General features: G+C 38.8%; 2 protein-coding genes across 3 annotated transcripts; both read right to left on the bottom strand.

The window, feature by feature from the left end:
• Positions 1-1,214: 1,214 nt before the first annotated feature.
• Positions 1,215-4,269, bottom strand: LOC306708023 (uncharacterized protein). Of its 2 annotated transcripts, none has more exons than XM_079175705.1 (5): positions 4,234-4,269; positions 3,588-3,722; positions 3,324-3,439; positions 2,450-2,593; positions 1,215-2,365 (listed from the first exon to the last, which is right to left on the bottom strand). In XM_079175705.1, exons 2-5 carry the CDS (start codon positions 3,685-3,687, stop codon positions 1,691-1,693), a joined length of 1,035 nt encoding a protein of 344 aa, XP_079031831.1. In that variant the 5' UTR covers positions 3,688-3,722; positions 4,234-4,269; the 3' UTR covers positions 1,215-1,690. The 2 variants fall into 2 exon arrangements, with proteins under 2 accessions (XP_079031831.1, XP_079031832.1); XM_079175706.1 differs by lacking the exon at positions 4,234-4,269 and adding an exon at positions 4,129-4,227.
• A 607-nt stretch (positions 4,270-4,876) lies between these two features.
• ndufv1 (NADH:ubiquinone oxidoreductase core subunit V1) lies at positions 4,877-11,390 on the bottom strand. Its single transcript, XM_079176272.1, has 11 exons — positions 11,340-11,390; positions 9,512-9,621; positions 9,343-9,425; positions 8,919-9,089; positions 8,049-8,232; positions 6,887-7,076; positions 6,521-6,733; positions 5,960-6,126; positions 5,790-5,871; positions 5,536-5,681; positions 4,877-5,123 (listed from the first exon to the last, which is right to left on the bottom strand). The coding sequence occupies exons 2-11, from the start codon at positions 9,614-9,616 to the stop codon at positions 5,046-5,048; spliced, it is 1,419 nt and encodes a 472-aa protein (XP_079032398.1). The 5' UTR covers positions 9,617-9,621; positions 11,340-11,390; the 3' UTR covers positions 4,877-5,045.
• Between the last annotated feature and the right edge of the window lie 317 nt (positions 11,391-11,707).

Here is an 11,707-nt window from a genome sequence, read left to right as displayed (position 1 = left end):
CAGCGATATGTGAGGCAAGATGGACTGCGCCGACGCAAAGGCGCGAGATAGAAAGGAATCACAAGTGCATCATGGGAAAACGAACTTCTCCCCCTAATGACGCGGTATTTGACGTAACCCGCACTACTCTGCATCTGATTGGCTTACACCGATATTCTTACCATCACCCAACCAATCTCACCCATCATACCTAAATCTAACCAATCCAACCAACGAGTACTAGCCAATCAGAGGCATAGTAGGGCGGGTCATTCCTTCGCCATAGCAGGATCAGGATTCGTTATTGAGGCTTCTGGACGACGCCTGTTCGGCATACTGGGAGACTTCGCTTGTAAAGACCAGTTATTTGTAATCAGATATTGTTAAACGTTGACTTTTGTGTATGAATTGCTGAATTATTATAGTACCAGTGGTGTAATATGTATTGAGGTCACTAGTAAAGTAGTGTAAATCTACTACATTACTAGTCCTGCATGCAAAAGCAAAGAAGCAGCTAATGTTAAATAATATAACAAGATGTATGTTTTGTATGCGAATCTTAAATAGCAAAGTAACTAGTAACGACAATAACTGTAGTGGAGTAAAACATACAATATAAAGCTGCACATAATGGAAATGCTCAAATAAAGCAGTACCTCAAAATTGTAGTTAACAGTACCTTTGTAAATGTACTTTGTTACTTTACACCACTTGGTAGTACAGACAATTATCACATACATCATTATTTTCTTTTTAATACATGCAATACAACTAAAATAATCTTTAAATGTTTTGCATGAACAAAGGAAAAATATATTCACCATTATACTGGTTTGTATATTGTAGAAGCTAAAATGTACATCAATCTTTTCAAGGTTAAATTTATAGTCATATAATCAAGAATGTGTAGGTTGATATCCTATATATCTATAGATATACATATATCTATAGATATACATACACTATACGAGTCATAGCCAACACATTCATTTCAATTCAGGGTAACATTTGTTCATAAAAAAATAAATATTGAGTCTATAGTATTATTATTTAGAGCATAATCTTCCATAAAGGAATTACATGAGATGCAGGGAGAAGTGACTGTCATCCTTGACCATTACTATATTTTATTGAAAGCATTGACACACACACTCACACACAAAAATGACAGCCAAAGACACCCCAGAAACACAAGTGTTGTTTAATGCAAGAATTATTTAATTGTTGAAGTCCATCATTACAGCATCCTATACACTGGCCATTTTTCAGATTCTATGATGTTTAGGACTTACATTCTCTGTGTAATTGACACCCTTATGTGTACATCCTGAAAATAAAAAAACATTCCCACATTTGAGGGAGAATTAGGTCGCTAGTCTACAAGAATAAAAAACATCCCAGGTACAATAGAGGTAATATGGACAGCAAGGGCCTTGTGACATGAGCTTATAGTGGACATCAATCATAATTATGTATAGATCTGTACAGAGTTTTATTCGCAAGCGTGAGATGTCTTTCTAAAAGCAATTGAAAGACGGCATTCTAGAAACAACCTCCATAAGTCATGTGTTGCATAACCTTGCTTCAAAAACTCTCACCCTAAAATATTCACATAAAAATCTACCTACACTAGACGGATTATGGTACAAAACACTCAGATAATCATTTATGTGAATGATGTAGGATGAAGTTAGAGTCTTTTACCCATATATTATCTTTTTTCTGCTGCCACCTCTCCTTCAGCGTGGGTGTTCTGGTGGATCTTCAGGGTGCCCTCTTGTGCAAAGCTCTTTTCACAGATGGGGCAGGTGTATCCAGAGTGGTGATCGCTGGCCATGTGTGCTTTGAGCTGCTCAGGCTGAGCGTAGCTCTCATCACACTCTGTACATGTGTGAGCATTGTGAGGGGGAGGCCCATGTGCTTCCTTTTTGTGTGCCCGCAGTGCTGCAACAGAAGGGAATATGAGGTCACAGTTTGCTTCGGAACAAGGGATCTTGAGCTCGGGTTGCAGCTCATTGGAGGTGCAACCCTCTGTTGTAGAGTTATTGTTTCCTGCTTCGTCTTCTTGTTTGATCTTCTTGCTCTCAACCATCCCTCCTTGAGCTGCGTTCTTGGGTTTACGGCCACGTTTTTTGCCTTGCAGCTTAACGCCACAGTTTATATCATTGGCAAATTTCTCCTGGTGCTGCAGAAGCTCTTCTTCTGTCATGAAACCGTGACTACATTTGCAGCAATGGAAGGTGTTGACGTCATCATCCACTATGGGGCGCTGGGGGTGCACTGAAATGCGATGGTTGCGAAGGCGTGAAGGGCTGGGGAACAAGGCGCCACAGTCCCTGCAGGGACACCGTCGTTCTATGCACTCATGTCGTCTGTGTTTGTTCAGCTGCAAGACATTAAACATTCATCATACACAATTATTTAATCAGTTCCCAAGCCCAATAAAACATGTAGCCTGCTGCGCACTCACCTCAGTGAAGGTAAAGAAGTTTTTCTGGCAGAAAGCACAAAGGAAGGGCTTCTCTTCTGTGCTGTGGGTGGCCTGGTGCTGGCTTAGCTCCTCAGAGTAGGAGAAGCTCTTGTCACACTTATAGCAAGTGAAGACTGTATCAGTCTGCAAGAATGATGAGCAGGAAATTGGTTAAAAATATGAAATCCTAACTGAAGGCATTATTCACAGATTGTTGAAAGGTGTTTACAATAGTCAACTGAAGACAATCTTCCTTGAGGTTCAATTACATCTTCACTTTCATCTGGAATGATATAATGTATAAAAAGACTACATTTTGCAGAAAATCTGCATCTATATCAGAGCCTGACTGATACATCAGCCCAGCCAATATTGGTCGATATCAGCAATACAGAAGAAACTGCAACTCAGAAGATTTGTGTTAGGGAGTACTGACAAATGTTTCAGCTGTAAATTGTCCCATACTGTACATATCATAGTAATATTATCTATAATAACTATAACAAAATGATAAAAAATGTTTTATGTTCATGACAAATATCGGCCGGTATATTGATATCGGCCACAGAAATACCAAACCAGGTAACTGAAATATATATATATATACACAGCATCCCACTTCGTACCGCAGTTGCAATTCTTAGAAATTACTTGAGCTTAAACAATTAGTCGATTATTTGATCAACAGAAAATTATCAATTTGCTGTTTGTATGTTTTCTATGAGACTATACTAAAAAATGTAGTTGCATTTTTAGACTGTTGGTTGGACAAAACAGCAATATCATTAAACCGTATTACACATGAATTGCTTGAGTTTGTGTCACTACTTGAATCCTGACCTTGCATTTTTATTTTCAGTCTGCTTTTTCCTACCTGCTGCAGGTGCTGTTTGTACTGGTCCCGGTGACTCTTCCTCATGTGTCTCTCCTTGGCTTTGGAGTTACAGAAAGTGATGAAGCACTGAAAACATTGCAGACTCTCATGCTGATCTGCATCACAATGAGATGACACGTTGTTGTATGATCAGTTACAGCGGGAATAGAAATATACAACTGCATGCTATACTACGATTGCTCTCAAATGAGAAAATAATTAGATTAACACCATCATATCGTGCAATAATACATGTTAGCTTACAGGACTGTAGAGGGGCGACCACGGGCTCAGACTTGATCTCCGCCGAGGTGGATCTCCTCTCATTACCAACAATGACTTGCTCGATCTTCATCATTTCCATGCTGATGCTTTCGGACTCTAATCAGCCACGTGGTGCTGCAACGTTGAAACACAATGCACAGTTCATGCATCTTCAATGTTTTGTTGGCGGGCAAAGATAAAGCGACAACAGAAGACTGCAGTGGCAGACGTGAGTCTAGCATTACATTAACCCGCGTAAGAGGCACCGGGATGTTTCGGATAAATATTCAGATATTGGAGGTTGGGAAAATTGAAAACGGTGTAAAATATCTCGATTAACTACATCCCCGATGAGAGGCTGATTGTCTTTTAACGTTGGGCACACTAGTTATGAAATAAAGACAAAACACAACACATGTCGTTAGGCCTGAGCTAGTTAGTTGACAGCAAAACGGACACTGATGCACAGCGACACCTGAAAGCGAGAGGACTGTGCCTATGTATTTCAACAACATTTTGAATCCCGTTGCCTCGTGCTTACTTTCGTGTTATGCCTTTGTACTTCAAATCTGCACACATCTGCGAAATCGTGATGAATTTGGACTTCAGTCTATGTAAACAATTCAAAAAGGGATCCATTTCTTACCGTACGAAACGTCCGCCGAAATGAAGCCGCAGTGAGTATTCTGCCTACATCACGTGATATGAGAAGGGCTGCCGATCATGGAGATATCGCGAGATTATGGAACTGCGGTTTTGTCACAGCAGTGGCGTTTGAACGACATTACTGTCCCTCAGAACACAGCCTTTACGTTTTAAAAGGTGACACCATGCTTTATATTACTTGATGACTATATGAATTGAGGCGCATGATTGTTTTGTTTTGTTACAAAACCAAAAGTTTGAACTGGGGCAGCATTATACAGTAGCATATTTATATAATTTTAAAATATATATATATTGCATTTTTCCCTCTATAATAAATAGTGAACCTTGGCTTTGTTAAACTTTCTGCTTATTAATGTTCACTGCACACTGTTAATTCCTAAACATCGATGATAATTCTTTTTTTTAAAAGGAGAAGAAAAAACATTTGCATAATAGTGCAGTGCTTCAGTCTTCAGTGGTTTAATAACCTTTGATTATAACAATTCATACTGAAACTACTCGTTATATGAACAAAATGTATATTGCCAGTTGTTCCTTTCCACAATTTTCTAGATGTTAAACACTTTAAAAAAGATTAAAATAAAACTAAAATAACAAAAGAAAGTCTAGTACAATTTAGATTCATAGAATTTTATTGGTTATTATCAGACAAGGCAGACACATCAATGTAAAACTTGATGATAAGGTGATGAGACGGCACATATTTGCTTTAAATAATTTGTCAAAGAAACAACACAGGGTTGAGGGCAAATAGGTAGAAGAACGAGTTCAAGGAGTTAGAGGAGCCATTTAAGCCCTGGCCTGCTGCTTCTGCTGGTGCTCAGCAATTCGACTTTCCATCACAGGCCTGAAGTGCCTGATCAATCCCTGAGAACACAGAAAAGAGAAAACAGAGGAAAATGGTACATTAAAAAAGTAGAAAAACAGAAAAGTGTTCCTAGAAGTGGTAAAGGTTTGAAATTGAGATTAAGAGTATTTTTTTTAGGTTATGGTTTGTGGTTGGGGGTTTACTCTTCATAGCTACACCTAGCTAAATCTACTACAATCAATCTTTCCTTTATGAAACTTATCATATTCAGTTTTTGTTACTCTGCTGAAGAGCTGTTTATTGAGTTCTGTAGTAATCTTTGTCCACCCTCAATCACAATTCACAAAATAATGGAAACTTTTGTCAATGTGATGCAAAACACTACCATACAACTGGCAACATATTAACTTATTAATTTCTCACAGTGCCCCATTCATTTTTTCGATTGATCCTGTTGGTCCATGTGTTTACCTGCACTGGCCATGCCGCACCATCTCCCAGGGCACAGATAGTGTGTCCCTCAATCTGCTTACTGAGCTCCCAGATCATGTCGATCTCTGATGGCCGTGCATCACCCTTTACAAACCGCCACATCATGTTATTCATCCAATCCACTCCTACAGAAGCAGGTGAAAGGGAAATTTAGAGGTATTACGAGACACTGAAAAACCCAATATGTGTGGTGTTATGGTCGGTGCAGAAAATGACACTGAAGTAGCTCTTACCTTCCCTGCAGGGTGTGCACTGACCGCAGCTCTCATGCTTGTAGAATTCAATCAGGCGGGCAATGGCTCTGATAATGTCCGTCTGCAAAAAAGAATGCATCCACCAATGTAACAGATGTTTGATGATTCATTTATGCAGGATGAATTATGGAGCAGAGCTGGCAACTCACAGATTTGTCCATGACGATAATTGCCGCTGTGCCCAGGCCAGTCTGAGCCTGGAGGAGGCCGTCGAAGTCCATCATCACCTCTTCACATACCTTCTTGGGAATAAGCGGTGTTGAGGAGCCACCAGGGATTACAGCCAGCAAGTTATCCCAACCACCACGCACACCACCTACCAGACGGATGTTCGTTTCGATTAAGTAAAAAAAAAAACAGCAGTTATTTAGGGCGTGCTTATGATAAGCCATCTTAATCTTTTCGGTCTGTGACCCCCTTAGGGCAGATAAACAAATGATGCATTTAGGTTTTTTCGGAATTCCACCAGTTTCACTGAATTATTTACAGGAGGGCTTTCCTAATTCACCAGGAAAAAGTAATTTTCTTCCATTCAGTTGATTTTTTACAAAACCCCCTGACTCAAGTCATATAACAACTACAAACAGCTCACTCTACACACCAGTTTGAGACCCACAGTGTTAATATTTACTCAAAAACATTGTCTCAGTGATATGAGTCAAGATGGCTCATTAGATACATTTTGTGACACATTCTTAGCGTCATAGTACCTGCGTGCCTCTCAATGAGCTCTTTCAGAGGGACAGACATCTCCTCCTCTACGGTGCAAGGGTGGTTAACATGGCCAGAGATGTTGAATAGCTTTGTGCCGGAGTTTCTCTCTCTGCCAAAGCCCAGAAACCACGAGCCGCCACGACGACAGATGGTGGGCGCCACGGCTACAGTCTCCACATTGGCAACAGTTGTTGGGCAACCAAACACACCTTTAAGATAGCAACAGAAGTGAGAAAAGATATTTCAGAACAAGAGTTTTGCAGTCGCTCACTTGTGTTCAGATCATAATAACTAGTTGAAGAAAATATGTGAGAATGCACTGTGGGATACAAGCTAAACCCTCTCTGTGCACCTTAACTCACCCACATCAGCAGGAAATGGGGGCTTCAGACGGGGCTTCCCCTGCTTTCCCTCCAGGGACTCGATAAGAGCAGTCTCCTCTCCACAGATGTACGCTCCAGCACCCCGCATCACAAACACATCAAAGTCATAACCGGTGCCACAGGAGTCCTTTCCAATGAACCCTGCAGCATAGGCCTCGTTGATAGCCACCTAAGAGCAGAAATAGAAAAAAAACAATGCTACAGGATGAATTACTACTTAGTCTTATACAATCATACGTTGTGTTTTCTACAAATCTCCTATTACAGTCATGAGCACTTGGCCTGCACTATGTCAAAATAAACTTGATTAAGACAACACTGCAATGCACTACAATGCAACAATGTAAACTGCATTTTTGGTTAACATGTTATAGTTGTATACCTCATAATGAAATTAAGATGATGTGGATTTGAGCATTAATTTTCCTTCTTGAACTTCACGGTATGTCAAATGGAGCTGAACGCTGAAAAAACTGGTTGGCGGACCTCTTCTTATAATTCAGCTAAATCCTTGATTTAGCTGAATTATGTGAGAATGATTTGAAGCACAAATGTGCATAAAAGTGGTTGTGTATTGTTTTTGGATAATATCATGTTGAGAGGAGTGTTGAAACTAACAGATCTATAAGCAACATATATTAACAAATCAATCAAACAAGACACTTATTTGGAATCAGGTCGCTGTTATGCCATTAGAGAGACTGACCTATGATTTGAACCGAAAGTTGAACAAGGTCTGAACAGTTTGGGAACAATTCCAATTAGTTTTTTAGAAACACGGTATTGATCCACACATAAACAAAGGTTTTTCTCTGTTATATGGTGTTGTATTTGCTGTTCTGCATCTGTTGGTGGGTTGGGTGTTTGTCATGAGTATTGTTTATATTTTAATACAAATTATTAAAACATTTTAGTATGGGGTCAAATGTTTCAGTGTTGTATTCCAAAGCAACTATTGATTCATGAAATAGTATTTACTGATTTTACAGAGAATTGTGTGAATGTTACTGACACGTTATATTGTTTAAGCTACTGAAATGTTTGTTAATTCCTATTTCCATAAATTGACGTGGAACATCCGTGAGACAATGTACAATTATTTAAAGGTTTATATTTCAGGTTTCATTGTGTTCATATTTACCTGCAGGTTGGACGACTCATTGTAGAACTCTCCTCTGATATAGATATAAGCAGCACGCGCCCCCATGGCCCTCCCAGCCACCAGGCAGCCCTCCACAAGCTTGTGTGGGTCATGCCGCATAATCTCCCTGTCCTTACAGGTGCCAGGTTCTCCCTCATCTGCGTTCACCACCAGATACTTTGGCCTATACAAGACATTAGAACTGGGTTAAATAGGTATGGCAAACTTAATTTTGTCTCAGAGCAGCCACTGTGGTGAATGTGTCCAAACAGTCTGAGCGGATGTTTGGTAACAACATCCATCCAAATATAGTTTCATGGTATCAACCAAGATTTCAAAGCTGCTCCAGTCAATTGTGCCAGCTTCAACAAATGTTGATTGCAAGAGACCTTGTGAATTCATGTTCAGTGAAAATCATTAAGGAATTGCATACTCGGACCTTAATGGCTCCTTCTTAATTCCTAGGAATGGAATCAATGAAAAATAAACTTGCCGTCTTTTAGAAAAGATAAATAAAATATCAAGCTTTGGATATATAAATATGTTAAAAGAATGCAAAATACCGTCTTTGCCATTTGCAATAATTGGTTACTTCTAATAAATAATAAAAACATTACTGTAAAATGAATTGTCATTTACAATCATAATAACTTTTAAGATTCATCACTCCCAATATGCTAAGAAGATTTTACACCTACTGTTATTATTTTGAGGTACCAGCACAAATACTTGGGGCAAATTAAGGAACATGGACATTCTTCACTGTTGGTTTACATTCTGTAAGACATTTGTGTTTCGATATGAATCTGGTAAAAAAAAAAGACACATGAGAATATCAAGCAAAAAAAAAAAAAAGCGGAACTCACTGACCTGCCATCGCTGGGCTTGTTCATGAAGCTCCATTTCATGCCAGTGGGGAAACCAGCGCCGCCTCTCCCGCGTAGGCCAGAACCCTTGATCTCATTGAGGATCCAGTCAACTCCATTCAAAAGGATCTCCTTAGTTTTGTACCAGTCGCCACGCTTCAATGCCCCGTTCAGGCTGAAGCACAAACATGAGAGGATGAGGATTGAGTTGTGTTTTTTTTTTTCCAAAAGAAATTATTTATAACGTTACAATCTGTCTCCAATCTGTCAGGTCAAAGGCATGTATGACTGGAATTCTTCTTTAACTGTTCAGTTCTTTAACTGCTCAGCACATTCTTTTGTATTGTGTGAGGATCAATAGAAGCAATATGGATATGATGTTTCAGATTTTACAGAGCCCATAAGAATAAGCTGGTAAGGGGTGTTACCTCCAGTCATGGCGGCCATAAAGGTTTGTGAAAATTCTGTCCTCATCTGCCAGAGGCCCAAATGTTGTTTTCTTAGGAGCACTCTGAGCAATAGAGACAAACACAATCAGTGTCTACATCTTAACCATATTTTTACAATTTACATTTTTTCAAAATACAGGTCAGGTACCTGAGCTGTGCTGTTGAATCGGGTGATAGCAGTCACTCCCCCTTGACTGACAGCAGCTGGAGCACGGGCCACCCCACACACCACTGCTCGAGACAGAGACAGCATCCTTCCTGCACAGAGGAGAGACAAATCAAACAGATAGTTTAAGTTGCTTTCATTTAACAAGAAAATGTTGGATAATCACTGTTAGGGCTGCAAAATGATTATTTTCATGATTGATTAATTAGCTGATTATGTTTGACAATCACATTTTCCCAGAGTCCAATGTGACATCTTGGATTGTCTTGTTTTGCATGACCAATAGTCCAAAACCCAAAGGTGTTTAGTTTACAATGATATAAAACATAGAAAAGAAGAGAATGTTTGACAGCTTTGCTTAAAAAAATGAAAACGTCATAACCAAAATAGATATTTTCAACAAAATGACAAACTGTTGGAGCTTTATTCGCACAATAATTGTTAAACATAGCACAATAAAATGTGTTTCCTTTGTAATCCTAGAAGTTAAAGCAGAGAAGACAGACATCAATATTTCTAATATCAAGTATCTTCTACACTAAACATATTATTATTAAAACAAGATGTATCACGTTTATGGCCAGGGTATTGTACCTCAGCACTTTCTTAAACACATTAACATATGACAAACTGTGAAGGACTGAAAGTAGGCATCAAATTCCGTTGTTTAATTCTTAGTTTTGTTTAAATATTTGTTGATCCAAAAGTTCCTGATTTAAGCTAAAATATTTCTTATTTTAGGCAAATTTCTTGCACAAGTGCTTGTCAATCGGCAATATTCAAAATAGAAGTTTGGTTTCTTTTACTAAATGAAAAAAGATTTTGTACAAAAACATATTTCTCAAATAAGGTATGAATAATTTTGGTGTTGGTTTCAAACTCAGGTAAGGTATCAAGGTACCACTGTGTTTATTGTTTAATGTTATTGTCTGTTATGCACCATCAGCCATGACAAATTCCTTGTATGTGAAACATACATTGGCAATAAACGGTTCTGATTCTGAAAGACTAGTACAGAAAAACAAAACTGAAGAATGCTAGCTGAAAATAGCCTAATGGAATAATCAACCAGAGCATTAGTTATATATGTCACATTACATGGCCCTATCAAATGACAATACACATTCATCATATTACAGGAGTAAAAACAACAAGCTGTAAAAACAACATTTTGTCATGGCTGCTAAATAGCTTTTTCATACCATTAAGCTGCATCTAATCAACAGACGTTGAGTGAAAGCAGATGCTGGTTCTATTTCAACAAAGGTTACAAACACTAGATTTACTTTCTTTTTTTTGGTAACGACCAATAGACATGTTAATAGACGTTTGTTTGGCACTGTAATAGCTTTGCGAGAGATCCTGTGTAACTTGTTATGAGGCGTTATTATGTCAGAGGTAACGTTATTGAGAGAAGTTAGCTAACGAAGGTGAGGGCGAGAGCCAGCAATGTTATCAATCCACATAACACTCCCAGCTGTAATATTTCGGATAAACAGACTTTTAGAAAATGGAACAATCATGGATAACGTTACAACTAAACTACTTTACCTCGCTTAAGGAGCACACCTGAGCCCCATGCAGATATAGCTAACGTTAGCTACTGCTAGACTGGCGCTACGCTAAGTCAGCTAGCGGTTAACCTTGTAATGTCAGAATAACATCAGCGGATTCACAACGTAGCATCCAGATATAACAGTGACAAAACATGAATGAACTCGTTTATAACAGCCTTACTGGCAGCTGCATTAAAAGCAGTTAAATGATAAACGGGTTTGATGTAAGTTAGCAAACAACTGGCGCTGCTTACCTTGTCTAACTGTACGTCCCGAGTTTATGAAACACTGACAGGAAGTGAAGACCACACGGCCGGAAGCTGTCATCAACAACACAGCTGCAGCGCTGTGGAGGCTTCTTTAAAAGTTTTGATTGCACAACATGCTGACTATGAACCGCCCTCTTTGCATTTAATAAAAAACTATTTCATAACAACAATTTACCCTCACTGAAGGTCAGTCTGTAAGTGTATGTTTAGAAGTACTGATACAGTACGTAACGTTACTTCAATTTAGTGCTGATGATTACTGTATAATACTTCAACTCTAATAGTTACATTCCAGAGGGAAATATTATACTTTTTCACTCCATTCGAGAGCTATACTTGCTTATCACTTTTTA

This window comes from Pholis gunnellus (assembly GCF_910591455.1).
Source record: "Pholis gunnellus genome assembly, chromosome: 16".
NCBI lineage: Eukaryota > Metazoa > Chordata > Actinopteri > Perciformes > Pholidae > Pholis > Pholis gunnellus.
This window is presented reverse-complemented; position numbering and strand designations above follow the sequence as displayed.

Excerpts from the sequence above, each read along its gene's own strand:
- LOC306708023 (XM_079175705.1), bottom strand. The coding sequence starts at position 3,687 with ATGGAAATGATGAAGATCGAGCAAGTCATTGTTGGTAATGAGAGGAGA. Across the intron at positions 2,594-3,323 it reads ACAAACAGCACCTGCAGCAG|ACTGATACAGTCTTCACTTG; the intron begins GTAGGAAAAAGC and ends TCATTCTTGCAG. Across the intron at positions 2,366-2,449 it reads ACTTCTTTACCTTCACTGAG|CTGAACAAACACAGACGACA; the intron begins GTGAGTGCGCAG and ends AATGTCTTGCAG.
- ndufv1 (XM_079176272.1), bottom strand. The coding sequence starts at position 9,616 with ATGCTGTCTCTGTCTCGAGCAGTGGTGTGTGGGGTGGCCCGTGCTCCA. Across the intron at positions 7,077-8,048 it reads ATGAGTCGTCCAACCTGCAG|GTGGCTATCAACGAGGCCTA; the intron begins GTAAATATGAAC and ends TTCTGCTCTTAG. Across the intron at positions 5,872-5,959 it reads TTATCGTCATGGACAAATCT|ACGGACATTATCAGAGCCAT; the intron begins GTGAGTTGCCAG and ends TCTTTTTTGCAG.